This window comes from Trypanosoma brucei, chromosome 10 (assembly GCF_000002445.2).
Source record: "Trypanosoma brucei brucei TREU927 chromosome 10, whole genome shotgun sequence".
NCBI lineage: Eukaryota > Euglenozoa > Kinetoplastea > Trypanosomatida > Trypanosomatidae > Trypanosoma > Trypanosoma brucei.
This window is the reverse complement of record NC_007283.1, coordinates 1,545,085-1,572,818: the sequence shown is the minus strand read 5'-3', so window position 1 is coordinate 1,572,818 and position 27,734 is coordinate 1,545,085. Positions and strand designations below refer to the sequence as shown.

Sequence of the window (27,734 nt, the reverse complement as noted above, 5' to 3'; positions counted from 1 at the left end):
CAGTGGAGCTCCGCTGTAACTGCCCTTCGGGTGTTGTGTCACCAGTAATCCATGTTAGTAAACGAATATATCTGTCTCAGTTCTCTCTCTTTGTTTTTTAAAACCATCCTGTTAATTTCTCTTTTAGTAACGCTCTTATTAATTCACGTGTAACTCGTTCAGATGGACGTTAGCTTAATACTATTTGGGCACACTTCGAAGCACCCAACTGTGTGGATAGGTACGGTATGTTTACTTCCCCAACGCACCCGTTTTTTACCATTGCTGTTGCTGTTGGTCCGCAAACGTGCCGGGTCTCTGACCCTCACCTTTAGTCGCGTTTTTATCTCTCAGTTTCTTTCCTCTTTCCCCGCTCCTTATACTTCCTCGTGTCGACTCACTGTGGTTATGGAAGGGTGCCTTGTGCAGTTACAGTTGTTATTATTTGGCAGCATAGGCGGAACAGAAGCTTGTGTGTCTTTATGTGTATGTACATTTCCCATCTAAGAGATCACAACTCGGCCTGATTGAGGGAACAAGCATTCATTTAGGGGCTATTTCTGCTTCTCTCTTCCTATATTTCGCACGACTGACACCATACAAGTGTGTTGCATAATGTCGGTGTCGCCTGAACCAGTCGTGCAGTCGAATGTTCTCTACTCTGACGAGAAGGGCGAGTTCAGGTACCAGGAGGGACTTCAGTACATGCAGAACGGGGAGTTGGAGAAGGCGATCCTGGCGTTTTCCAAAGCATCCTTCTTTGCTCCACACAAACCGCACCCGTTCATTGCCTCCGCAGAATGCCATGTCTCGCTCTATGATTTCCAAGGCGCTGTGAAGCAGTACCGCCGATCCCTATGGCTGCTTCGGTCATCGAACGGGCGCAGTAATTGCTGTTCGCGTGCCTCAGGTACGGGGCGTGATAGCCGCTCATTTTTTTCCCCGCAAGGGAGACCAACTACCGCAGCAGATGGTAGTTCAACTGCCTTTGGGAGTGATTTGATGGATTGTAATGGGTTAGATGGAGTGTCATTTTCTGTAAGTACAGATGTTACAGGACACACCATTTTTCGCAGAGGAAGTTCCGCTTGTACCACGGAACCGTATGATGATGCCTCACTTGAGAGGGCGGTGCGGCGCCGACTGGCCGGTATTCTCGACGCGCTGAGCATTGTTTTGTTCAACGTGGAGGACTATGAGCAAGCCCTCCGTTTTACTGACGAGTCACTGGAATTATGTAAAGATCCGCAAGTGGTTTTGCACCGTTGCGCTTACCTGATCGCACTTGAGCGCGAGGATGAAGCGGAGAAAGTTTTAGATAAGCATATTGAAGAGAACCCCTCATTCTTTATTCTTAGCTGTTCTCTGCTTGTCCACATCTACTGCCTTCGTCAGTCGTTCAGTCCCGCGAAGGCGTTGTTGGAAAGGGTTCCTCTAGAGGAGCGGCAGCATCCCCAAGTTCTGCTGGCACAGCACATATTTAGTCGCACTTACAAAACTTACCGTAATCGCTCCATCGACCATTCGGACCTGCAAGGACTTACCCGTTGTATTTCGGTGTTTCCAGGTGATTCTACCTTGCTATTAGAGCGCGCCAAACACTATATTGCCAAGGGAATGGACAGGAAAGCAGTTACTGATTTGTTTCGCTGCATCAGCGCTTCTGAGGGAAGACATGCACATGCCATCGACTTAATGACAGAAACGCTGTTTCGTCTTGGTTCAAGCAATGATGGCCAAAGTACAACAGCCGATGCAATCAAATACTACACTACTTCCCTGATGTGGCGGCAAGACAACATCCCCGTGTTGCTTGCCCGTGGTGAGTGTTACATTAAGATGGGGGATTATCAAAAGGCATTATTCGACTTCTTGACTGTGGACAGAATATCCCCGAAACACCCCGAAGCAACGCAGCGAATTGCTGTGTTGCACGATATACACGGTTGTGAACTTCATAGAGAAGGGAAACATGAAGAAGCAGAGAGGGAGTTTAGTACCGCCATTGCGACGTGCAGTACGGAGCCGGTGTTTTTTTACCATCGCGCGAGATGTCGCTTTGATATGAACCAACCACGCTATGCCTTGAGGGATGTGCTGTCATGTTACAACTTGAATCCAACGGATCCCCAAATCCGTAACTTTGTACATGCACATCTCTCAGCATTTGATCAGAAGGTTATAGCTGGTGGTGAGCATGGCGGGGACCTTTTGGGGGGCCTGCCAGGTGTCACGCGTCCTTCGCCTCCCAACCGCCAAAATGTCACCAAGTCTACTGGGATGCTACGGCAAAATCGGAGAGACAAGCAGCTAGTGGAGGGCAAGCGCCTAATATTGATGAGGGAGGGTGACGGGTTGTCAAGAGCATTTGGAGACACTTTAACCTGTAGGAAGGTTCCACTTGCATTGTCTGATAAGGGTAGCCGTGGCCACTCCACGACATGTACCTAATGGAGAATAGTGAGTCAAACGTGTGGACCACCAGTTACCCTCTTTTTTTTTGCCTATTTTTCTCCCCCCCTTCAATTTCTTCTTTTTTTTCTTTTACATTTCGCGTGGAGTGCACACTTTCTTTCAATTTTCACTTATTTCCCCCCTCTCTGTTGTATAATCACCACTCTTTGTATCATTACCCTACTTGTTTTTCTTTTTTTTTTTGGGGGGGGTGATGGATGACAGTGAAAGGTTCATGTATTATCCTGCCACTTGCGCAGTGGTGGAGACGCTAAGAGTGGGGGGGGGGCACATGCGCAACTTTTTTTTTCTTCTTTGTGTGCCGTTCTCTTGCTTCAACTCCCTTCCGCGTTGTTTGCCCACTTCGATCACTAATGTGCCGTACAAGTGCGGGTCCCAAAGCTCACCTGAAAATTCTCCCCTCACTTTCCTCTGATGCGATTACCAACGTCTCCACTACCCTGAAACTCTGAACGTTTCTTACAGCGATTATTTCATTTGCTTGAACATATGTGATGTTTGTAGGGATGAGGCGGGCTGTAACGTGCGGGCTGCAGCAGCGACTGCTTCCGTCCCGTCCAGTCCCGTCGTGTCATTTTCCTTTCCTTTCTTCTCTTTTTGTTCCTTATGTTGACGCCCCCCCCACGTAACACTTAGCTCTTATATTTCTGATATACAAGCAACTGTACTTCAAATGTGTGTATATATACATTTGTATGTGCATGCATACACGCATATATTTCTTTTTTACTTTTTATTTTTACTTGAAAGGAAGAAAGAGAGATTGACTAAAGCTTTTGGCCGTTGTTTTTTTTTCCCTAGCGAATACATATATACATTATATATATACATTATATATATATAGTGAAGTAATCGAATAGGGAATGCTCCGACGCGTTGCTGGAACTGAGTTGTCCCGGACTGTTGCAAGGCTGAGTGTACCGTCCCGACGGTATACAAACTACGACCACCTTCACTACGCTACGGACACGAAAGCTGTGCTTTGCATTTTGGGGTATTTTGTTGCCTTATGGTTTGTAATGCTGCGCATAGGAAGCCTCTTTTCATGCCGTGCTAAATACAAGGATGATTATTTACGTGTTTGGCGCCGCAAACTCGGCACCGGGTATCAGTGGTCGGATGCGTGGGGTCCGCAAATCGATACGTTTTTCCGCAATGTTCCTGACAGGGCAGTGTAACACCGGCAAAAGTTTGTTGCGTATTCCACAGCGAAGGCACAGGTACGCATTTTAGTCTCCTTTGTTATTTTTTGTTTTTTCTTTTAAAAGAAAAAAGAAAAAAAACCGTTTATCGCTATTTCTTTTCATCTGTTTCCATTGCAGACGCTCTCAGTATAATATATATATATATATATATATATATATATATATGTAATTTAAGAAAAAAAAGGAAATGGCATTCCAGCCCTCTCGCAAGAGGTGCGGACTGGGGATTTGAACTACCGTAGTGTAATAGAAGATATGATTGAGGGTTAGGGGAAGTGGTAAATTAGAAAAAAAAAGGGTTGGGGAATATCACCGAAACAGGGGAGGTATGTCATGTATATGCTACGTATTTAGTACAATAAAAGAGCACAAACCAGCAACGTCCATAGGATTATGTTGCACGTTCGTGTGTCTTCATTAGTTTTTTTATTTTTTATTTTGGACTTCATCAGGAGTACCCTTAACGATGTTTAGTAGAGGATGTGTGATGCAAACATTTCTTAATTTTTTTTTGATTGTCTACTTTTTTTTGTTATTTTTTCCGTCGCCATTATTATTGCCATCCTTATTATTGTTACTATTTTTTTCCCCCTGAGCTGTGTACCCCTTTTCAGCAGTACGCTGCGCATTCTCGTTGAGGATAAAGTAAGTTGAGAAAAGAAAAGGAGAGAGTATCGGGAGGAATGTGCGGGGGGAGAACTAATCTCATTTCATTAGCATGACCATTATTTCTTTCGTCTCTGCGGTGGCGGCAAATATTATATATATATATATATTAATATGTTGGGAGCATGCTGGTGTTTGTTCCTTAGTGTAAGAAGAAGTGAATTGGTTGAGGGATCTTTTTTTCTCCTCCTTCTCCCGTCATTGCTCCGTTGACATGTGAGGTTTTCGCAGTTATGATGTTACCGACTTCAACTATCATCTTGAACTTCTTTTTTTTTTTATTGGTTGCGTTGAGGTTGAATTCCAGGACCCCTGCTCACTCATTTACCCATCCACGGAGAAAAAAAAGGAAAAGCCGCCCGAAGCGAAGGAAAAGAAAGAGCGGGAGGTTTAGAAGGAAGGGGAAATATAAAATGCGAAAGACGACTCGTCTACTGTCGAGGGCTGTTTTCGACTTGAGCAACGCTGAAGCATTCCGTTCTGGGCGTGTCTTGAATCAACCAACCTCCTTCATCAACGGTTGTTTTGTGACTTCCGGTGCTGCGGACGTGATTTCAGTTGAGGATCCTTGCACTAATGTTACTATTGGCGATATTCCCAACTTAGGGAAGGATGAAACGCTGCAGGCAATTGCGGTGGCTCAGAAAGCCTTTGAAACATGGAAGGATACCGTGCCCCGCACACGTGCAGTCATACTTCATCGATGGGCGCAGTTAATATATCATCACAGAAATTCCCTCGGTTCTCTCCTCTCCCGAGAGTCGGGGAAAGTTGTGCAAGAAGGTGTTGACGAATGCCTGTACGCCGCACGGTTCCTTGAATGGTATGCGGGAGAGGCGGAACGCGCTTATGGGGATGTTGTGGGAAGTCCTCGCCCTGATGTTTCAACAACTGTGTTGCGGCGGCCTGTGGGTGTAGTGGGTGCCATCACTCCGTGGAACTTCCCGTCAGCAATGGTCACGCGAGTTGTGGGTGGGGCTCTTGCTGCAGGTTGTGCCGTTGTGTTGAAACCATCAGAACTAACTCCATTCAGTGCACTTGCACTCGCCCAGTTGGCAGTTGAAGCAGGCGTGCCCGACGGGGTGTTTAATATCGTTACTGGAAACGCGGCACCCATCGGTGATGCGGTTCTGGATAGTTTTGATGTGCGTAAGATTTCTTTCACCGGGTCCACCAGAGTTGGTAAGTACATATACCGGCGCTCCGCAAGCACCATGAAGAAGTTAGGGTTGGAGCTTGGTGGAAACGCACCATTTATCGTGTTCAGTGACGCTGAGGTGGATCGCGCGGTCACTGGACTCATGAATGCGAAGTTTCGTGCTGCGGGACAGGCATGCATAAGCGCCAACCGTGTTTTCGTGCACTCCACGGTTTACGGTGACTTCATGACGAGGTTGCTGGAGAGGGTGAACTCAATCCGTGTGGGGAATAACTTTGACCCGTCTTCAACGATGGGCGCACTTGTCAGCAGTTCCGCAGTCGAGCGTGTGGTGTCGCTGGTGCAAGATGCGGTGGAAAAGGGAGCCAAGGTGGAAGCAGGAGGTCGGCGCTTATCAGGTCCTGGGTACTTTTTCGAACCCACAGTACTTTCCGGTGTAAACCACGATACGATGCGCTGCTGTCAGGAGGAGATATTTGGTCCTATTATACCCATAATTACGTTTGATGACGATACGGAGGCTATACGTTTGGCCAACGCGACTCCTGCAGGTCTGGCAGCTTATGTGTACACGCAGGATTACCGTAGGCAGAAGCAAATAATGGAGCAACTGAGTTTTGGTATGATTGGGATTAATGACAGTGGTTTATCATCACCCTGTGCTCCATTCGGCGGTGTCAAAGAAAGTGGGTTGGGTCGGGATGGCTCAAAGTACGGCATTGACGCGTTTCTCGACGTTAAATATGTTCTGGAGTCACGTGTGTAGAAAGTTGCACTTCTTACCGTCACATGGCTGGTTGACATTGTTGTTATCGTTTGTTTCTGTTAAAACAAAAAGTTCTATAATTATCTATGGTTTTTATGCGACTGTTGTCGGTTGCGTGTGCGTGCGGTTGGACGTGTAAGTTTATGTGCATACATATACGGGTACCGTTTGCACGTCTGTGTGCGGCACCGTCACCCATAGCATCAACGAGTCCATTTTTTCTTGATATTGTTATCTGTCGCCATCCACTTTCGTTCTTTTTTTTTCCCCCTTCCGCGTAACTGGCTTTGCTCGCGTTCGTGAGTGAGTGTGTGAGTGAGTGTGTGTGTGTGTGTGTCTGTGCTTGCTGACACACTCCCTAAGGGGCAGTGAAGTTGCCTACCAGGTAGGGTTTATAAGAGGTTTCAACTGTGAGACGACCCAGTTTTGTAACGGTGTGGGAAATGAACCCGTTTGTTTTTTCCCTTTACGTGGCTGCTACGGTGTCTCTCTCGCTATTGTTTGATTGTGCTGCCGCGTACTGTCCGTCTAACGGTAACACACATGCGGTTTACGTCACCTCGAATGCCGCAGATAACATCTGGGCCTTTGACACGGAAGGACGGTTTATAGGCAACGTGTTGAACAAGGAATCTTTCCCCGTGCGCGTGGAGAAGTTGCGCGATATGAAGTTCGGCCCGGGGGAGCACTTGTATATCGCTAGCGCGCGAGGGAAATTTAGTCGCATCTTCGCCGTCTCAGGGAATGGTGTTCTTAATGGGACACTCGGAAAAAACTGTACTCGTGACTACCTCTTTACCGTGGCTGAGCAAGACGACAACAATCCAATGCTTGATCATCCGTATGCCATAGTCTTTAATCCTGATGACGATTCACTGTATGCATCCAACCAGAACAGCGTCACTGTTGCGAGATACACGCGCGTTGATGACGGAAAAGGCAAATATCCACGCTGGGAACCTGCTGAAAATTCTGTGTTTGCTCTCACGAACGGTTCCGCGGCATCAAAGATACCGAAGAAAGTCGGATTGTTTGTTTCCCCATGGAGTAACGAATACGCATTGCTCTCTGTTCGAGGGCTAGCCATTTCTCCCCCGCTTCCCCGCTTCCTTGTGGAGCAAGCGGCACCCGCTGGAAGTTTCGCAACGGGGGAGGGCCTCCTCGCTCGCTACCTTGTATTGTGTGATATTGCTCTCAACAAATTGCTGGTGTTTTATGCTGACACGGGAGCGTATGTTTTCTCGATAACTGTTCCATCACCGGTGCAAGTGGCGTTCCCTTCTCGGTACTTTAAGCCCATTGAATCGCCTGCATCGTACTTCGAGGTTCCACACATGTATGTAACGAGCAAAGAGGATGGCATGGTCTATCTTGTACCCCTCGTGGGAAAGTCATCCCCAGTGGCTGCAAGTGACTTTAACACCCCTCATCAGCGGCAACCGAGTTATCCGGTCACATCACCGGTTTTCATGCATGCTGCCAGCGGTATATATGAAAATCCTTCACATGATCTACTGTTGATAGCCGATCGTGTGGGTCGATCAATCATGTCTTATGTTTCTCCGTTTAGGTCGGGCGCCACAGAAGGCGAAGGCCCTTCACCCTTCCTTGGCTACTTTGTTAGGGCGTTACCGGATATGCCAGAATTTGTTTTAACCACGGCGGTGGAGCAACAGAGCGCCATCCCCTTTTGTTACGAACTTACAGGGGATGGAACCTTCCGATATGTGGCATTATGTACTGCGGCGTACATATGGACTACGGTGGCCACCATTTTCTTTGCACTACTCTCTCTGATATACACAACCCGCTTGTGTAAGGGCTGTGTCCGTCGTCTGAAGAGCAGCTACAAGAACTACTTTAAGCATATGGGAGCACGAGAGGCTGAGGATGTTGAGCTTTTGCAACATGAAATTAACAGTGGATACGGAACGAACAACTGATTTTATTTCTTCCTCAGGAGTACATGGGAGAATTGATATTGCCGTTACCTGCCATGTGCCTGCACTTCCATTATTCTTTGTTCCCTACTTCGTTTACATGTCTATGCGCCTGTTCTTATTAGTATCGGTGAGTTGTGGGCGCCCTATCTTCAGCTTGTGAATTTCACTCCTTTTAAAGACTGTTAACGTTACTTTGTCATTGCACTGTGTTGACAACCGTGGTCTCTCTTTTGTTCGTTTGTGCTTTGCGTTCCTTCGCCGAGTTGTCCTGACTGACCTAGACAGGGACAAAGACACGTTCTCTTCTGTTTGTGTATTCGCTTGGTTCTGTATTTTATCGTTATTATTATTATTTTCCACCTGTTGATTGTTGGAGGCGGGGGGTTTGTGCAATAACTTGGTAGCCCCAGGGGATTGGGAGTGCTGAAAGGTTGTCAGCAACCATATGTGTGCGCATACCTCCATTTTGTTTTCATTTTCATTCCATTTTTCTTCTGCAAAACCCTCTACTGTGTACCCCCAAAGAGTATCCGATTTTTCTTTTCTTCCCCTGGGCCTCACAGTTACCGATGCGTCAAAGCCGGCTGCATGTGCCAAGCCGCTGGAGGGAAGGGGAGTGCGGAGGAGGAGGAGGGGGAGGAGGATGATGGGGATGGGGAATTGCGGATGTACGTGTTTGTGGTTATTGTTTTGGGTTGTTTAGTCATAACGGTTGTGGGGGAGTTGCAGCAGAGTGGCAAATGGTTGTGGGATGCGCGACCAATGTTGTGAAGCACCAGCGAGGTCCTGATGGTGGTGACAGCAGGGAAAGAGTGTGAGGACGAGGGAAAAAGAGAGCGTTAAGGCTGGTGATGAGGCTCAGTGGAATGTACACGGGACACGATCACATAAAGTGAATCACATACACACACTAAAGCAAAACAACAACAACACCAAACAAACAAATAGAATCAAAAATGTCACGACAATAGGAATGAGTTCTGGTTTGCCGGTTATTTTTGGTTTCTGTGCACTCTTGTTCGGTTATATCCCTTTTCTGAATTTGTTTTTTGTTCCTTCTTTTCCTTTTATTTAACATCGTTGCGCTCCTTCTCCCTTTTCCACCTTTTTGTCCTTCTGAAATACGCATCCACGTGTACCAATGTCCACGTGCTCTGCCGGATGCCCTTGAATTCAAGCTGACGTTAAAAGTGACCGTGGCCCCATACCGCTTGTTCATTGAAGTTAGCGGGCTGTGAAGAGGAAGTCAGCAATAGGTCAAGTGGGTGTTTTGTTTTGAAAGAAGATGCTCCATGTATGCCTTCGGCGTCTTCAGGGGGCATCTGCACCTCAGTCCGTGTTGAGAACCCTACAGCGCCTGCGCCAGCAGTATCAGCGTCCTCTTCAACGTCGGGAGACGCCGATGGCGGGGTGTGAAACTTCGCTAAGTAAGCAGAGGCTTGCGGACGAGGCGCTGAAGCTCCTCCGGCGAGAGGTGCGGGGAAGCGACATGCTGTCGGACGTAAGTGTGGTCTCGTCTTCCTTTTGTATTGAAGTCGGGAAGTTGTTGAGCGTTGCTGCAGCGTTTGGGGCCACTACTACAACACAGCGGGTTGCGGAGGCACTTCAGTGGGTGCGGATAAACAAATCCAGTTTATTAACCACACGGCAGGTTATGTCCGTTGCGATGCCACTACTTAATCTAAAGGATGGTAAGTCGCTCGGGCGGCAGTTTGTTATGGAGGAGCTCATTACCCCTCTGTTGACCTCGCTGGAGGCGTCGGTTTCCACCGCAACAATGAATGAGGTCGAGATGAAACAGCATTACAGTGCCATTGTCTCTGTCTTCAGCCTTGTTAACAGACTTTTAGAATGCGACGACAACTGTGGCGTTGGCGATGCCGGGGGCGGTGAGACTAAAGATATAGAACCCGAGGGACCCTCTGTGGGAATGGCGGGTAAGACGTTGGCTTCGGGGAGCGCAGCCTCTGTCCTACGCAGGAGTGTTGCAGAGTTATTGACGAAGGCGGCGGACGCTCTCTTATCGGCAACCGCGTCCGCATCCTCATTTGACGTTCAGGATTGCACCCACACTCTCCTGGCGTTTCAGCGCTTTGAGTCTCTCTGCAGCGATGTGGATGCTGATGGCGTCAAGGATATGGAAGAAATGCACGCGGTTCTTTTGCCCTTGCAACCGGTACTAGGCACAGCCTTCGGATCATGCGCATCGGGTGCAGCAAAACGGCCCGGAGACCTTTGCCACTTACTCTCTTGTGCGTTGAAGTTAAAGCACCGGGAGAGTATGATTTTTTTTTCTCGCGGCGCTGTCTCTTTGTTGCCACTCGCTCTTGCTTCGGCGACAGTGAAGGAGATGAGCATGGCGGTGTCTTTGTTGGTACGTCTGCGTAGTTGCGCACCGGAAGTTGCTGATGGACTACTGGTTCAGCGCATAGTTGGCGCCATGCGACCAAAGCTATTCTTGCTCGCGGAAACCCACCCGGAGACTCTTCGTCACATTGAGAGCTCGTTACTTCTAGCCAATCTCACGCGCCTGGACACGGAGGTTTCTGAGGACCTTGTGAACCTTCTTTGCAGCTCTTTTGCATCTCATATGGACTCAGTACAACCGTCTCATCTCATTCCGTTTCTTCAGGGGCTGTGTCGGTTCGGTGACTATCACACCCGGTCGGTGAAGGATGAGTCGTATGTGACTGTTTGGGATGCCCCATTATTGCCTGCCGTGCTTCCTTGCCTTCGTCGCTCAGCCGATCGCGTTGTTACATTGGCTTCGGCGCGGGCGGTTACGACTGTTGAGGCGGCACAATTACTTCTTCTCTTTTCACAACTCCACTCTGCCTTGTCGCTCACTGTTTACGCTTCACTGGACTCACAACTTGTCGGGGCAGCTTCCAGGTTCGTAGAGGTGTCGAATGTTACATGTGATGAGAGCAATGACGGAGTTAGTGACGGTCACGCGGTAATTGGACATGAGGACCCGAGTGGGGTATTTACTCTCATGAATGCTCTTGATACGTTCCGTGAAAAGTGTGTGCCCGTGAGACGTGAAGAGGAGGAGTTGCTCCTGCGTGCCGGGGAGCTTTACGAGATGGTAAGACAAGGCGCCATGGGAACCGTAAAGGAGATACAGGACCCCAAAAGTCTTGTCAAGTTGCTCGGCGTTCTCATACCCGGATTAGGGGCCCCATTTCCTGCGGGAGAGGAGGAAACTGCCGTGCATAACTCAGCGGCCACGGTTACGTATTCACCTTCCGCGCAGCGATCTTTTGACAGCGCCGCCAATCAAGTGATTCGTCTTGCACCGATGGCGAATGCTTACGAGGTTGGGGCTCTCGCTAAATACACAAGGGAGCTGCTGTCAAAGGACTTGATTGGTGAGGCGGTGGCGCGAGAAGCGATGAAATCTCTTGTTGAGCAGTCGGGCCGTGTCGAAATGACACTGCACGACATTCAATCTCTCCTCGACGGGATGCGGCAAGTGCGGGAAGTACAAATATCGGCGTCGCTCTTGTGGCGGGCAGGGACACTTCTCTCAACGGCACCGAAGAAAACAACGTCTTTTCTTCGGTGTGTGTTGCCGATTATAAAGAATGCGGCCATAAAACCCTGTGAGAAGGAAGCCCTTTCCGCGCTGAAACGAATTGCCATGCAGAATGCACGTGATATGCTAGAGACGGATGTGATGACAATTTCCCCCCGAGATGTTGTTCTTCTTGCGTACACGTTAGCGCAGCTGCAGGCTATCTCATCGGAGCCCGCTGCGGAAGGGGCTGATGATTCTGAGGATGTGGACAGCGATGCTGCGGAAAGGGAGGTATCAAGTGATTTACTGTCTAAGGGTGATGATTTCGGGGTTGTTCACGACACCTTTACGATGATAGGCGACGCCGTCTGTTTGCAGATGCAGCAGTCACCGTACTCGTGTGGCGTGGCGACTGGTGGTGGATGGCAAATGACACCGCAAGAGGTTGTCATGCTTGTACAAAGTTTTGAGAAGGTGGAGGTGGGGCACCACTCCTTACTATACGAGTTACTGCCACTCGTTCGCGATATGTCGCCCGCCATGGGGCCGTTGGAGCTTTCTCTTCTTCTAAGTGCCTTTGCACGTTTAGGCGTGTGGAATGGCCGTATTCTAAACACCCTCGCGTGCAATGTAGCGGAGCGTATGCAAATGTGCAGCCTGAAGCAATGCCAGGTCGTTCTGCAGGCGTTACAGTCCTCGCGGTTTCTTCGCCCCACTGTTTTTTTGCCATCGGCAGAATACCAGGAGAGCTCGTCGTGTGACTGGAAACCGGTGTGTACGCCAGATGGTTCTGCTAATGCAGATCCGCTGGTCACACTCGCTGTGAGTATAGTGAAGCGCATGGATGCACTAGTAGAAAATATGGACTCTGTTTCCACCATACTGGAATCTTATACGTTGAGAGAAATTATGGCATTTGTCAGCGTTCTCGGTTTTTTTGAGCATCCTCCTCAGCCGTCTTTTGACACATATATGGCCATATGTGTAAAGAAGCTACTGTTGTCTCTCAGGACGTTGAGTGGCAACGACGTGTCCTGGGATTGTCGCCAAAATTTAATGGCATGCGTTTCCCTTGCGGGGTATGTGTGTAAGCTTCGCAAGTACAGCCACCAGTGTACATCTGCGCGAGTTATTGCGGGTGTGCTCTCACCTCTCTATATCGAATCTGCGACACTCAAAGCGGGGCTGCTCCTAATGCCTGAAGAGAAGCTGTCAGAGCTATATTGTTACCGTTGTGCGTATGCCATGCTTTACGGTGCTGCCTTTGCTGCTGATGAGGCCTCACTATTTCTTTTGCCGCTTTTTGAAAAGTTGAAGGCACCTGAAGTCTCTCAGGACGCGCGGCGTGTTTGCAGAGCACTGCGTTCCATGACAAGGATGTGCTCGAGGGATGCCGGTGACATCTCCATGGTGAGCGAAATTGTGCTGCACTGCGCCAGCGCTATCCATGAGAGAAGACCCGGTAACATGGGAGAGGGTTCTGAAGAAGGTAGTGTGGGTGCCGAAAAGCCATTCGTTCTCCAACGGAGGGAAACAGTTGCCTTGATTGAGTCGCTGTGCGCTGCCTGGCTCTTCCGTTCACGGTCGGATGAGCGTGATCGCTCTTTCCTCGAGGTTTTGAGGTTTTCCGTAGATAACATGCTTCGTTTCTACCACGGTACTGGCGGTGGGGAGGACCTACGGATTGCTACAAAAGATGTCGGAACTTCCATTTCTGCCGGGGAGTGTGGTTTAGTGCTGTTGGGCTTAGCTATCACCGGAGCTGCTACTAACACCTGCGAGGCGATGCACGCTAGCGCCTTGCCGCAGCTTACTGAATTGCAGCGCACCATCCTCATGAAGGAACATGATCTGTCGGTGCACGATTCGGTGAATATTCTCCTCGCCAGGGCGCTTTGCAGTGATGATACCACTGTTTGTTGGGAGGTGGTTGAGTGCGCATCGCGTGCACTTCAAAGTCAGATGGGTAAAACTGACAGGACTGGGCTGTGGCTGCATTCCGAATTGTATCGATTAGTTACAGCTGGTGACGCCTGCTTTGTAACTTATTGCGTTGGTTTGCCTGAAGGTGGCTGCCGCACTGTGTTTGATACATGCGTTAGGGTTGTACCCGCTCTCCTCCATGCCCTGAGATCAGAAAAGCGGAATATATCACCCTCTCTTAGCCTGCATTGCCGTGTTCGCGTGGCTGAGTGTTTGCGGCAGTTACTGCAGCTGGCACCAGATCGGGAAGGTATTGATGGTCTGGTTGCAGCCCTTGAGGAACTTGTGGAAGACGTGGGAACCTCTTAGTTCCGACCGTCTCTGAGAGGTGTTTCGAGGCTGAAGATATCGAGAGGAAAGTTCATTTGTGTCGAGGCATCACATGGAAAAATGGTGTGGGGCTACTTTCTTTCCCAACTCGTGAGCATTTGGTACTGTTTTCCGGTTGTTCTTTCTGCATTTCCTATTTCTTTTCCAGAATTTGACTCAGTCGACATTCCTCATCCTTTTGAACACCTTTTCTGCATATACCATCTTTTTTTTTTCTTAGTAGGTATACGCACATGTGCACCTCTTTTGACGCCGAGATGCTTACTGATGCAGAGTTCTCGCGTCTTTTAGACATTTCGCTAGCGCCTTTGTCGAAGTCATTCCAGCACGCTTTGCCCATTAGCTACGCGACAGGTGGGCCTGGTGTTCCATTGGAAGGCGATCCGTGGTGCGGGCGCTCTTTTCCTTCCCTTTCGCAACGGCGGTCGGTTTCAATGGGGGCGGCTTCAAAGGGATGTGATGCTGTGAGAAGAAGCGTGCACGAAGGCGACGAAATTGCTGCCGAGACGGTACTGCGAGCTGTTGCGAGAACTGGGTGCGAAACTGCCGTTGAAGGGTTGCAGCAGTGGCTGGAACGTGCGAGACACGGAAGGCAGATGGGGGAGCGGTGCCTTAGAGTCCTCAAGGGCTTGGTTGACTGTTTGGATTCAATGCGAGGTGTGACGGTAGCTGTGCAGGAACAAAGCAACAAACTCAGCAGCAACGCGTCCGAATTAATGGTGCGCAAAGCCCGGCTTGAGATGGTGCAGGAGGAACTTCAACGCATGATCAAACACTTTTCGCATATTGATGCTTTAGTGAGAGAGGTAGAACAACAGACCCTGTCAGCGACGTCGCAACGTTACTCCAGCATATTGCAAGAGATGGAAGAGGAGATGCAGTTTCTCACATGCCACCCCCAGTTCCTATCGACGAAAGCGTACACGACGAAGCTTGCTGCGGCGTACCAACAAGCTTATCAGTGCTTAAAGGATGCCATTATTTTTTCCATACGCACCGCTCAAAATTGCACCCTGTCTGCTGATGTCTATCGTTCTATTTTCTACGGCAATCAGCAACGACATCAGGAGGGACAGGAAACAGTTACTCCGAGTGTGGATACTGGCAGCAACCCCCTTGTGATGCTCCTTCAAGCGGTACTTGGCGGTGATATGACATCAGCACATCACTTGATGGCGGGTATGCTTGCTAGCGTTGACAATGTTTTCTGCGCCAGACTGAACGAGAAGGCTTCCTTACGGCGTTTGATGGAGGCGCACGGCGGCGGCCGTCAACCGTTTGAAGAGACAAATGATGATGACATTTTTGACACTTATCGTGATGCCCGTGTTCTTATCATTGGCCCTGTGCTGAAAAACTGGCTGGAAATGATGTGTGGAACCAGTGGCGGGAGCGTTAAAGAGGGAAACAAAACCGTCCCACAGTTCGTCGGTCATCTTGTAGGGATGATGAAACTTGCTTTGGAGCATGAGAAAGAGGTTTTTGACGGCGTTTGGCTTCGTGAAGATTTCAGTGCTCGCCTTTTTCCTCAAATCGTCTCTGACATTTCCGGGGAAGAGTACCACGTATTTCGTTCACATTTGCTGCAGGTGGATGACCTGGAGGTATTGGCTCAGACAATTGAAGAGATACAGCGGGCGAGCGCTAAGCAGTATAGTTCAGCGGAGTTGAGCGGCCTCCTTACCAAAATGATTCAGGATACACAGGAGCGACTGGTATTCCGCACTAGTGTTTTCTTGCGTCATTCTATTTCACAGTACACCTTGACAAGAGATGCAGCACAGCAGTTCCTCAATCATGAAGCATCAGCGAGTGACACGTACATTCCTGCACTTACGAACTGCGTAACACTTCTGCAACTTCTCTATCCATCACTGGAGTTTCCTATTTTTTCCGTGTTTGCGGAGGAGGCCATCAACTGCACACTACTCCAAGTGCAGGAGCTGTCTAAGTTGGTTGGGCAGCAAGCTGTCGAGCATGCCCCGTTGAAGGGTATTCTGTGTCAACTGAGGCATCTGCTTCACCTCCGTGACGAGCTTTCGCTTATCGACGAGAATATCATCGTGGTGGAGAAGGGAATTGACCTTTCAAAAATCGCTTTGCGCCGGTTGGAGATTGTGCAGTCGTCGCGGGAGTCCAAGAAAGATGTAGAGAGTGAGATCAAACTCTGCACGGAACGTGCTGCACAGGCGATACTTACTGCGGCATCATCCCCGCTGATTGGGATTGCGAGAAAAGCACCCGGTGCGGTTGAACCCGCTGTGGAATGTGCCCGTCGATTGCTTGCCGACCAGGAGGAATTGCTCACGATATTTATTACTCACGCTTCAATAAGGAACGCTATTATGGGTCCTGTGCGGTCGCGCATGGATGAACTGTTGGCAGAGGCCGACACCATTCGGCAACAACCGCAGGAACGACGTGAATGACACCAATATCTCGGGAATGGGAGTCTTCGCGGTTGTTCTTTCTTTCTTTTCATCGGTGACTACTTCGAAGCCGCGCTCTCATTCGCATATGTGGAAGTGCCACTTTGTGTTGTATTCACTATGTGTATGCGCGTGGTACAAGGTTGGCGGTGGGGGGGGGTGCTGGTGCGAGCAGAAAGTGACGCTCACTGATTGGTGCCGTCGCTTGTAATTTTTTTGCGTGCACGTCTCAACTTCACTATTGTGAACTGTGCCATCAAAGTGTGGCATGTTGAGCGGCAACTAGCCACTGCCATTATTTTGGCGCTATTCCTCGCCTCTCCGCGTGCGGAAAATTATGTTGTTTCTGCTTTGTTGGCGGCGTTTCTCCTTCTTTTGATGTGTTACACTTTCTTTGTCCTTTCTGTGTTTCCTACTGTTTCACCCTGCTTCCTGCGGATTTGTTCCCGAGTATGTTTTAAGTTTTCCTCCCTTTATTCCAAATTTACTTTCTTGGCTTCTGTTTGCCCGCTTCAAAAGGCGCTCTGTGTATGCGGTTAAGGTGACTGGAGACGGAGTGGTCACCCTTGCTCAAACACACTTAGCGAGAAGGAGTGCGAAAGAACAAATAATAATAATAATAAAGGAAAGGCAGCATACACGCACCTTCGCGAGAGTGGAAGAAGGGAAGGCGGTGTGAAAGAAACCATAGGTAGGAGGTAAGCAAGTACAAGTATTATTGCGTATATCGCGGTGGGAGGGGGAACTGTACCAGAAAGGGAGAGGTACGGGAAAAATTTAGTGGTTTCGTTGTCGGTGCACAGTCTGACTGTCTTAGTTTCATTTAGTGTTTGACTGGAGGATGTTCAAGTTCCTCGACACATTTGTCGTGGGGAGAAGTATGGCTCCCTGCAGGGATACCAAACGCAAAGATGAACATGAGGCGGAGTACAGAGTGTTTCTAAACCATTCTGCGGCCTCAGAGGTGAAGGATGAGTTGGAGCGGCTGGTTAGTAGCGGGTCCAAGTCATCCTTCCCATACCCCCTGTCATCGGATACTGGCCTTGAACTGTCGGTACTGAGATTGATTCAATCAAATGGCGCATGCAGGCAGCTTCCGGCGAAGATGTTGTCGCTAATGTTGAAGCGTTTGGAGTATGCATGCACCAAACTTGGTGACACGGCGAAGATTAATTTTTTACGAGACTCTATACCGGTTCTCGAGGCGGCTTTATTAGTGAACCCACTCAAAGTTGGGCTCCTTATGCTCGAGCTAGGGTTTGATAGGCATATGCTTCACATCCTTCAGTTTCTTCGTCAAGCATTAAGTGACGAGAAGATGGGAGGAAGTTCGGTTTCGCATCAAGTGAGTGATAGCGCTGCAGGAAACGTGTCCACACCCCTGGATCCATCAGATGACATCCCCCTAGAATACTCTGAAGGCGGGGGTGATGAAGACGTTGTTACTGCTACGAGAACATGCTTTGACAGCTGCGAACCTCCGAGGGCAACTGAAATACGGTACCGTGAATTGTTGACCATCTTGCGCGACACTTTGCGGGTTTTAAAAGTTGTGTACGTTCGTTGCGGACCCTCGAAGCGGCCGTCACCCGGTGAAGCGGGCGTTTATTCTGACATGGGCAATGCCACCGGAATATCGAATAGTCAGTTAGCGAAGGGGTGGGTGCGTCTGCGGCCGGATAGTTTGTACGCGGAGATGCATAAACGTTCTTGCCCAGCCGAAGAAAGAAAGGGAAGCACCAGTGGGAGTACACTGAGAACCCACACCAAACGTGATGGTATCTTGTTGGAGTGTAGTCGACTTTGTTTACACTGTTCGGAAGTAGCTATTGGGTCGGTCGAAAGGGGAGGGGAAGAAGAGAGGACGATATCTGAAGCTCTCTGTAACTTGCCGCTCGTTGTACTTAGCCTTCTACGTAACCCCAGTGAGCTTGTAGTGCGGAACTCGCTCATCAGTATCGGCGCTGAGTTAACCCATTTTGTGGCTGTGGAGCGCACCGGAGATTCAGAGCTGCAAACCTTGCGTCAAGCTTCGTGTAGCATGTTGCTTCTTTCCAGATTGCTGCGAGAGTCCCCGTTGCTTGTTGTTAAGGCTATGAATTCTGTGAATTTTTCTGCAAACGTGGTGCGGTTGTTGCAAGTAATAAGTGTTAGATATCATTGTGTGCACTGTGATGGGTGCCGCATTGCGGGTCAGGAGTGTGCACGCGAGCTACGCACCTTGGCTGATGCGGGTAACGACGGTTTGCATTTGGATTCCGGTTGTGTGGTTAGCCTCAAACGACCCGCTTTTACTCGACTCGCAGACAACGCGGTTGTAGACGAGTTTTTACATTGCTATCTCGGTTTACTGGAGACACAGCGGGAGGTGAGAAGGACGGCGGAGGTGCATCGTGACCTCGAGGCAGCGCGCCACTTTATGCAAATGGAATTCTCTCTCCTCGAGGCCCTTCTTCATTCCGGAGACGCACTTGCGCCCACCTCTTGTTTGTATGATGCGTTGATGAAATACGCCATAAACTCTCTGGCACCGATGGAAACCCCGGTGCAAGAGCGGCGGCAGGTGAATACCGCAGGATCGTTAGTAGACGCGGATTTTTACCGCGTCGTTTTTCTTAATCCAGTCTTTGGGGTTTTCCAGAAAGATCCGCGGTTGCAGCACGCAGTATTGTATTTACTACACCACAGGCTGAACTCTCTTCCTCCCAAGGCAGAGAGCAGTGATGGGGGTGCAGCCATCGAGAATGAAGTTGGCCTCATTCTCGACTTACTTTGCAGCATAAAAGTTGGGGAACAGCCCACTGAGTCAGTGGAAGGTGAGGCTGCGGGCGCCGGCGATGATAACGAAAAGCAAAACAGGGGAGGGGTAGTGGCGCGGCAGGAGGAATTGGCGGATGTGTTACTAAAGTTATGTGTGATATTCCATTCCTCTTTGTGTGGGACAAATAGTGATGCTGTCGCAACTGCCGTCATCAGATGTGGTGGTATTTCGAAACTTGTGGGTTTGTTGAGGGAATGTTACACGTCCGGTAGGCTATCAGGCGATGGAATTAGTATGCTAGTGCTGCATTTGTTATTGCGGCTTTTGCAAAGATTGGATGTTCAGTGCAGTGTGTTAATGGGCGAGGTGGATATTTTTTTTTCACTTCTCTCTGTGAAGGAAATACGCCCGAATGCGAAGCGGATGCTTCTTTTACTTTACACACACAGTTGTCCCGATGCAGAATATACACAGCGGATGGATCAGTTAGTTAAGTGTACTTGGGATGCTCTTGATAAATGTGCCCGTTTGGAGTCAGGGTGTGAGGCAGATAATGAAGACGAAGAGATGTTTTTGTCAGTGCTGAATTGCATGTCGGCCTCTCTTAGTGCGCTTCGATCTGACATTTTTCAGTGGGGGTCAATGAGGCAGTTGCAGAACGCCCTCTGTGGTGGTAAGGAAAACGCAATGGATGCTTTTCTCCGTCTGTTCCACCGGACAGCCGCACCGTGGCGTGTTGTTGATTCGTCTTACGGTCTCTCGTGTATCATGAACACCGTTGTCATGCTTGTTAAGGAGAATCCACCACTGCGTGCCGTTCTCATTCACACCATTGGCGCTGATCAACTGGTGGAGTCATTCAAGACCGCATGGTTTACATCGCATAACGGATCGTGGCTGCAGTTTATCCGGTGTATGCTTTTGCTCGTGTATGAGGATGATGAGGCTCATGTTAGTGCAGCGGTTGGAAGTGTAGGGCCATCCTGTGGGTTTGATAATGGTTTGGATGGTCGCCGTTCAGTTGTGGGCGGGGAGGAGGGCACGTTAACGGTGCGTAATCCTGAGTTACTTTTGCCTCTATTGAGACTCTTCCTGGATCTACCTGAATTTAAGGAGGATCACCGTGACGCACTGCAGTGTCTTGTGACGCGCCTTTCGTCCGATGTCATGGTGTCGCAGAGTTCCCTGTGGATGGTGGCGAATGCCGGTGTGTTTGATTCGCTTACTGCCCTTATCCCAGTGGTGGCAGGGACTGCACTTATTGATTCAGTGTTGTCCCTCGTCATGGCCATTGCTGGTCATCACGTCACCGTTCGGGAGACAAAGCAGTTTCTTATGAGCATTGCACACGCAAAGAGCGAGGAAGAACGACGATTTCTAGTTCCCATTGTGATTGAGGTGCTGAGCGCCGCCTCTCGTCACATACTAAATTGCCAGGCGACGCAGCAGAATTACATAGCGTTTCGTCAGCACAACGGACCAACTGGCCTCAAGGCCATTCTTTCAGATTTTCCCCTCGATGCATACACTTTGTGCCTGTGGATAAGGTTGGAGACTCATGGCGGTCGACGGACTCGGCAATGTATTTATTCTCTTCAGAGTATTGAGAAACGTACCATATTAGAACTGGTTGTAAAAAGTAATGGACAGTTGGCCGTATCTTATGATGTTGAACACAACAAAGCTACTGAGGTAGACCTTGGTTGCCAGCTGGCGGCGCTGGTTTGGACGCACTTAACGGTTGTGCATAGTCAATCGAAGTTCCCATTCAGTGCAAGTGAGTTTGTTGTGTTTGTGAACGGTGTGGAGGTTTGCGCCCAGCCATCCGTAAGGTACCCCCAATTGCAAGGCTTGTTTTTCCACGTTGGCACGCGCGGCGAGGATATTGAGCAGCGTACATCTAGCAACAATTTTGTTGGTCAAGTGGCTGCTGTGCATTTCTTCACATGTGCCCTCTCCCCAAAGTCAGTGTTGGAGCTGTTCTTAGAGAAGTCGGGTGGTGAAAGCGTAAGGCGTGGTTTTTTCTCTGGTATTGCTGTCTATGTCGACCCTCGCTTCGGAGAGCGTGGACAATTACACAATCTGGCCGCCTTACTGCGTGGAAAACCTACAGAACGGCCCCTGATCACGTACGAGGGAACCGTTGCTTGTAATACAAAAAGTATCATGGACTCGGTATGTGTTCTTGGGGCACTTCAAACCGTTGTGATTCCGCTACTCGTTCTTCTTGTAAACCCTCAACTACCCTTTTACTGCCGTGTGCCTCCTGGTCGCAGGAGGCCTGCTTCGGAAGCGACGCGCAAGGCGATGAATGAGCTACTGAAGTTTGTTGAGGCTCTTCTACTTAGTAACATTGTGCGTGCTGATGTGTTGGAAGTTGGTTTGTTTCCGATGATTTCGCATGCTGTACAACAGTTTACTGTATACGACTGTCCTGAGCTTCCACGGCGTTTGTATGATATTTGTGTCGCACTTGTCAGCGACGAGGCACTATTCGACGCGGCGTATCATTCCCTGTTTTTATCGGGTGATCTCCTCCATGTTTGCTCGGAGCCGACACAACTGTTGTTACTTCAAGTGCAGTATTTGCTTTGCCATAATAACGCCCCGGCGCGACGTCACCTGCGCGGTTTGGACCTGCCTCACTTTGTTGTTGGTCAAATAATGCAGACGTACAATGGAACCTCGGAGCATCATCGGGAGATGCGAGAGGGGTTCTTCCTCCTGATGGAGGCTGTTATGGAGGGTGGTCTCACGATGAATGATGCAGATGCCATTCAACGTCTCGTGAGCGTGATGCTTCGTAAGCAGGATTTACACCGGGACGTGCTTATAGAAATACTTGTGCGCACACGTGTTCTTGTTGCAAACAGGGAGCCTAACCTAGCCTCCTTCTTGGGAAAGAGGAACTTTGTCAAAGATCTTTTGCCTGCTTTGAACAACTCGCCGCGGGAGGTGCGGAATGAGGTGGTGCTGTTCTTCATTTTGCTAGCAAGCCGCTCACGGAAGACACAGGAACTGTTAAATCCGACGCTACTTGCATCACGCGAGGCTGTTCACGTCACCCGTGATATCTCTCTTTCCTGGTTACGCGATAAATTGAACGATTGCGCTGTGGACGTTTCCTTATACACAACTCTACTTGCCGCCCTCATTGGCCGCTTCGATGTCTCCCTTCAGCAGGATGTGACGATAACAGCCGATGATAAAATTTGTTTTGCTCCTGTTCTGACGCCACTCTTGCTGCTGATGAAGAGAACTCCCAACAAGGTGATGAAGGAGAAGGTCATGACAGATATTGCCACTCTAGTACAGCAGGATTCAGTAGCGTGGAGGAGCATTCTTTCTGTGCAAGGGTGGTACGCGAGCATCGCAGAGTTGTACCTCTCTGATGCCGAGTCACTTGAAGCACGGAGGGGTGAACAGTCACTTTTTATGGCAACAACTGCTTTTATATTTTCTCGCACTATATTTCAGGCGCTTATTCAGGAGTCTTACGGTGCGTCCGAGCTGGAATTACTCATAACTTATCTCTTCCGCCGACGTGCCAACGTCTTCTTGAATGCCGTACTACTCGGTGTTGTGAAGGAGTACACTTCTTATTTGACAAATCGCCGGGATGATAATACCGGCGGCTGTCTAAGTCTAGGCAGCCAACTGGCGTTAGCAAATTTCACTGCATTTCTCTCTGTCGTTGAAGACGTTCTCTTCTACTCCACGACCGCGTATATTAACTGTGATGCAACACGACCAGCCGACGCGCATCGCAAACGTGGTTACTCAGAGGAGGAGGAGCTCGTTGTGTTTACCGATGAAGGAATGTTGAAGCTTGAGTTTTGCGAGGGTTACCCGGAGGGGAGTGAATACCGACGTGATGAGATGCTACAAAACGGTGTTTCATTTCTTTCTGGTGACTCGATGTTGCTGCGCACCGCACCTGATGGTGTTTGGTTGCATGCTGCTCTGGCGGTGCGCACAATGCAGCTGCTGACGACGAGCGGAGCCATTCTAAACTCAACTGGAACGTGGAATAACAGTTTTAGTAGTAGTAGCGGTAATGGAGGTAGCGCCCCTGGGTCGGACGCCGTGCCGCAGGGACTGCGGCCGCGCAAAGGCGGTTTTATTCGGCTCTTTGTTCGTCTTTTCCGTGTGGTGTGTGGTTTTACACTCCGTGATGCGGCTCAGTTAGACGACATATTATCTTTGGCTCTGCGTTGGGTTGATGTCGTCGACAACGACTACAGTCCTTTTGCGTTGTTGATGTGGCAGTGGTCGGAGGTGAAGGAGCATTCTCCACTTTCCAGTTGTATGACACTCATTCTAAGTCTACACGAGCTTCTGAACCGGCGGCTGAGGTTTTCTTTGTTGGGTCCTTCCTTGCGATTTCCGGATGCGAACCAGGAGATACTGCGTCGTATGAAGGCCATATGTATTCTTCACAAGCGTGACTTGAACCAGATGCAGTTTTTCAGTCGAACTGTGCCTTCCAGCGTGGGCGAGCAAACCGTGAAACAGTGCACACTTGAATGGCTCTGTGGCAGATCGGGAGAGGACTCCATGAAGGAGTTTGTTGAAGTCGCCTCTCGCGAAGACTACGAGGCGTTCATTTCCCAGTGCACATTGGCGATGGAACGCGACCAACTCACAGACAAGAGTATGGCACGCACCATTGAACAATACCACAGTGTGACGATGGCGCGGTTGCATGGAATATTGACTGACTTTAGTATTTCACGAAGGACAATGCTTGAGGTATTGGAGCAGCACTTGCAGGATGGCACGGAGGGAGAAGGTGACGATGCAGCTGGAGGGGTGGAGTCGTCAGCAGAGCGATTCGCAACACTAGCAGTTCGGGAGGTCGCTACGGTTTTTTTCAATACAGTATGGGCTCGATTTCTCAGCCGCTGCAGAGGTACTATTTGGGATGTTGGGCCTGGGGAGCAGCGGAACATGAAGTATGTGCGTTTGCAGGATGTCGAACAGAAATTGCTGATACGGAGGAAATTTGAGTTTGATCCTTGTGGAACTGATCACGCCAACATCACCGCAGCCGGGGCACCCGTAAGTGACACCAAGGTCTTTGGGAAACAGTTACCTCGTGCACGAGGCGGTGAACAGATGTTGCTTACGTCTGATAGCTCTGTGGACTGCGATGAAATCCTCGACAAACAAGTTAGCCACGAAGATACGAACAGCATCACGGGGACCAATACGGCGCAGACTCCAAAGCCTATCGTGCACTTCTCCTCTTCATGTGAGGTGCCTTCTATGATGCACTGCTGGAGTGCCATGCTAATTATTCGTGACTGTGAGCTTTGCGTATTCTTTGACGACGAGAATAAAGCATACAACCAACGTGTTGCTGATGAAGCATCGTCGCTAGTTGTAAAGCCGCGGGACATTATCTATCCCACTGGTCATATCGCTCAGCTTGCGCCAGGGAGGCGGTTTCGAATGAGGCGTAGTGCAGTAGAAATGTGGTTCCGCGATGGTCGCAGTGTGCTGCTGAATTTTGCTTCCGTGAAGGAAATGCGGACAGCTGTAAACCGCATAAGAATGTCGGTGGAGCGACACAAGGTGCCCTACCACCCGTTCTACCTGTTTCATGAGACCCCACGTAAGGAGCCACTCCTTATGTGTCGCACGAATCAGTGGCGCGAACACAAGATATCTAACTTTGAATACCTTCTCTGGTTGAATTTCTTTGGTGGCCGGACGGTGAATGATCTTACGCAGTACCCCGTATTCCCCTGGGTGATTGCCGACTACAAGAGTGACCGACTTGATTTGGAGAAATCCTCCACGTTTCGTGACTTGTCGTTGCCCATAGGGATTTGCAATGGACCTCAGAGTCGCGAGTACGTGGAAACACGGTATGAAGAAATGCGACAAACTGGTGACGTGCCTGCCCATTACTTCACACATTACAGCTCTCCAGCAGTTGTCCTGTATTACATGATCCGCGTCGAGCCGTTCACAACGCTGCAGGTTATCCTGCAAGATGGGCACTTTGATTGTGCCGACCGAATGTTTCACTCCTTGGCGTCATGTTGGAATGGGGTGCTGACGAACTCGCAGGATGTCCGCGAGCTCATTCCAGAGTTGTTCTACCTGCCCGAAATGTGTGTAAATACAAATGGAATCCGGTTTGGGTGCAGACAAGACGGCCGACCCACAGATTCACTGGAGTTGCCACCGTGGGCCCATGGTGATCCCTACGAGTTTGTTTACCGCATGAGGGAAGCCCTTGAGAGTGATTACGTTTCACTGAACTTACACCATTGGATCGATTTGATATTTGGATACAAACAAAGGGGCAAGGAGGCCATCGCAGCACTTAATGTCTTTAATTGGCATTCTTACGAAGATCTAGACAGGAGTCAAACAGATGATGTAGATGAGCGGCTGCTGATCGACTCGCTCGATAACATTGGCCAGACACCCATTCAACTTTTCACCCGCCCTCATGTTGAGCGGCGTGCCATGGAATATGCTGACCCTATCAGTTGCGTGCTTGGCATGAGGGCAGTTGACATTCGCCACTTGTGCACGCGCGTGGCGCGCGTGGTGGTGCTTGACAATGATCGGGTGCTCGTGGTGTGTGGGAACGGTGCCGCACTGCTCTACCGAATTAGTGTTTCGCCAGTGATGAGGCGTATGCAGCAACTGCCGAGCCCCGCGGTAACTCCGACGTTGACGACGCCTAGGGTTGGTCCTGTCGCCGATGGCAACGTTAAAAGCCATTTTAGTAATCAGACCCCTGCCCCTTCTGTGGCGGCTGCCGTTGCTCACACATCCTCATATTTACTTGGAATCGTTTCAGGAGCGCCGGCGGCACCCGTGCCACAGGGCTCGGTGGACGGCAGTGGCTTCCGACGGCCGATCGTCGACGTGGCCGAAGATTTTGAGCGGCGAATTCCACCGCTTCCACCCGGCATGATACCGAACATTGGTCAGAAGGCTGGTGGTCCCTGTGAGACGGGGAATGTGGCTGTTTTGCTCCTTGACAATGAAGTGTTTGTAGCGCTCGGGGGCGTTTTTGATAACACAATAGTCATTCGTAACTTTTTAACGACCCCAGCTTTCCAGGAGGAGCGGCTACACGCCCACTGTGGCCGCGTGGTACTTGTTGCGGCGAGTGCGGACAGCAGATACCTTGTGAGCGGTGCGGAGGACACGACTTTTATTGTGTGGAGTTGCCACTTCCAGCGCAACCGCTTGAAGCTGCGCGTGGATTTGATGTTTACAGTATACGGTCATGAGGACGACCCCACTGCAGTAAGTGTGTGCCCCATCCTCGACGTTGTCGCTACTGCAAGTCGGGATGGCATGCTTATGCTTCATAGCTTGGCGAATAATCGTTTGGAGCGCAGTCTGCGCCATCCCGCAAAGCTCCCTATCGACCGTGTGCTTATCCAACCGAATTGCTATTTACCGAATATTCTTTTTACGTCCACAATTGATAACGTGATTCATCAGATAAGCATCAATGGTGTTTTGCTCCGCTCTGTATCCGCCCCCGGTCGTATTACCGGGTGGTGCACTACACCTAAACAGACTGTTCTTGTTTCGACGGCTCCGCTAACAAACACCAGTGCATCGGAGGATTCCCGTGGTATTCTTCACTTTATGCACGCATTTCACCTTAACGTTTTGAAGTCAGTACAGTGCCCATTACCCGCTACCGGTGATACCATTTCTTCCTGTGCGTGCCACTCCAGCAATCCCCAGGCAGTGGTGTGTGGTTCGACTCATGGATATTTATCACTTCTCTGCTTGGGGTCGAAAGTGGATGCACCACCGTAATGTCAAAAAGCGAAGAAACAATTGCTTATATGTGTGTGTTGGTGTTTTATCCTTCACTTCCCCGCTGTCGCATTGTGTGGTTGCCTTTTTCTTTTTTGTGGTGGCTCACGTTGGCCTCATACCAGGTTGGTGCTTTTTATATATTTCCTTTGCATGTTTTGTCTCATATGGGTGATGTGTGTGTCGGTTGCGTTGTGAATCTCTTTCGATGTTTCAGAACGCTACTTAACTTGCAGTGTCGTTGTTTAAATGTTGCAAACTGAAGAACATCGAAGCTGGTGCGAGGTGTGTGTGTGTGTGTTTGTGTGGGACAACGGGGTTATTTCCTACACGTCGAAGAAATTACAGATATATGTTTGCTGCTGCTGTTGCCGCTGTAGCAATAAGAGGGGTTACGATCCCAGAACAAAGTATAATCAAAAAGGGAGTTACCCAAGTAATGCGAGAAGTTAGTGCGGTTGAGGGGAAGTCTCGCAGGTTTGCTCGGATCGTGTGGTTGTGTTTGCTTATTATTTCCACTGTATTTTATTGCCTTTCACCCCCTTCCCTGAGTGTGTCGTCACCGATTGGTTGATGACCCTCCACTCGACCACCGTGCGCGAGGGATCGCAGAAGTGTTGTGCATATCAATATGTATATGGTTTAGTGGGGCACATATTTACAAAGAAATGTAGAAAGGTAGGAAGTGAGGCGGGTAATGGGGTGCAGTGGC

The 27,734-nt window shown here is 49.6% G+C and overlaps 7 protein-coding genes across 7 annotated transcripts, besides 5 other annotated features; all 7 read left to right on the top strand.

The window, feature by feature from the left end:
* Positions 1-594: 594 nt before the first annotated feature.
* On the top strand, positions 595-2,430 carry Tb10.70.0620 (hypothetical protein, conserved; the record flags this gene model as incomplete). Its single annotated transcript, XM_817770.1, has 1 exon — positions 595-2,430. The coding sequence occupies one exon, from the start codon at positions 595-597 to the stop codon at positions 2,428-2,430; it is 1,836 nt and encodes a 611-aa protein (XP_822863.1).
* Positions 2,431-3,258: 828 nt separating this feature from the next.
* Positions 3,259-3,297: a microsatellite.
* A 20-nt stretch (positions 3,298-3,317) lies between these two features.
* On the top strand, positions 3,318-3,632 carry Tb10.70.0625 (hypothetical protein, conserved; the record flags this gene model as incomplete). Its single annotated transcript, XM_817769.1, has 1 exon — positions 3,318-3,632. The coding sequence occupies one exon, from the start codon at positions 3,318-3,320 to the stop codon at positions 3,630-3,632; it is 315 nt and encodes a 104-aa protein (XP_822862.1).
* A 158-nt stretch (positions 3,633-3,790) lies between these two features.
* Positions 3,791-3,827: a microsatellite.
* A 585-nt stretch (positions 3,828-4,412) lies between these two features.
* Positions 4,413-4,441: a sequence feature (AT_rich).
* A 117-nt stretch (positions 4,442-4,558) lies between these two features.
* Positions 4,559-6,250, top strand: Tb10.70.0630 (aldehyde dehydrogenase, putative; the record flags this gene model as incomplete). Its single annotated transcript, XM_817768.1, has 1 exon — positions 4,559-6,250. The coding sequence occupies one exon, from the start codon at positions 4,559-4,561 to the stop codon at positions 6,248-6,250; it is 1,692 nt and encodes a 563-aa protein (XP_822861.1).
* Positions 6,251-6,549: 299 nt separating this feature from the next.
* Positions 6,550-6,592: a microsatellite.
* Positions 6,593-6,693: 101 nt separating this feature from the next.
* Positions 6,694-8,193, top strand: Tb10.70.0640 (hypothetical protein, conserved; the record flags this gene model as incomplete). The annotated part of the gene is made up of 1 exon (XM_817767.1): positions 6,694-8,193. One exon carries the CDS (start codon positions 6,694-6,696, stop codon positions 8,191-8,193), a length of 1,500 nt encoding a protein of 499 aa, XP_822860.1.
* A 620-nt stretch (positions 8,194-8,813) lies between these two features.
* Positions 8,814-8,837: a microsatellite.
* A 641-nt stretch (positions 8,838-9,478) lies between these two features.
* Tb10.70.0660 (hypothetical protein, conserved) lies at positions 9,479-14,005 on the top strand (the record flags this gene model as incomplete). The annotated part of the gene is made up of 1 exon (XM_817766.1): positions 9,479-14,005. The coding sequence occupies one exon, from the start codon at positions 9,479-9,481 to the stop codon at positions 14,003-14,005; it is 4,527 nt and encodes a 1,508-aa protein (XP_822859.1).
* A 254-nt stretch (positions 14,006-14,259) lies between these two features.
* Tb10.70.0670 (hypothetical protein, conserved) lies at positions 14,260-16,455 on the top strand (the record flags this gene model as incomplete). Its single annotated transcript, XM_817765.1, has 1 exon — positions 14,260-16,455. One exon carries the CDS (start codon positions 14,260-14,262, stop codon positions 16,453-16,455), a length of 2,196 nt encoding a protein of 731 aa, XP_822858.1.
* An 841-nt stretch (positions 16,456-17,296) lies between these two features.
* On the top strand, positions 17,297-27,022 carry Tb10.70.0690 (neurobeachin/beige protein, putative; the record flags this gene model as incomplete). The annotated part of the gene is made up of 1 exon (XM_817764.1): positions 17,297-27,022. The coding sequence occupies one exon, from the start codon at positions 17,297-17,299 to the stop codon at positions 27,020-27,022; it is 9,726 nt and encodes a 3,241-aa protein (XP_822857.1).
* Between the last annotated feature and the right edge of the window lie 712 nt (positions 27,023-27,734).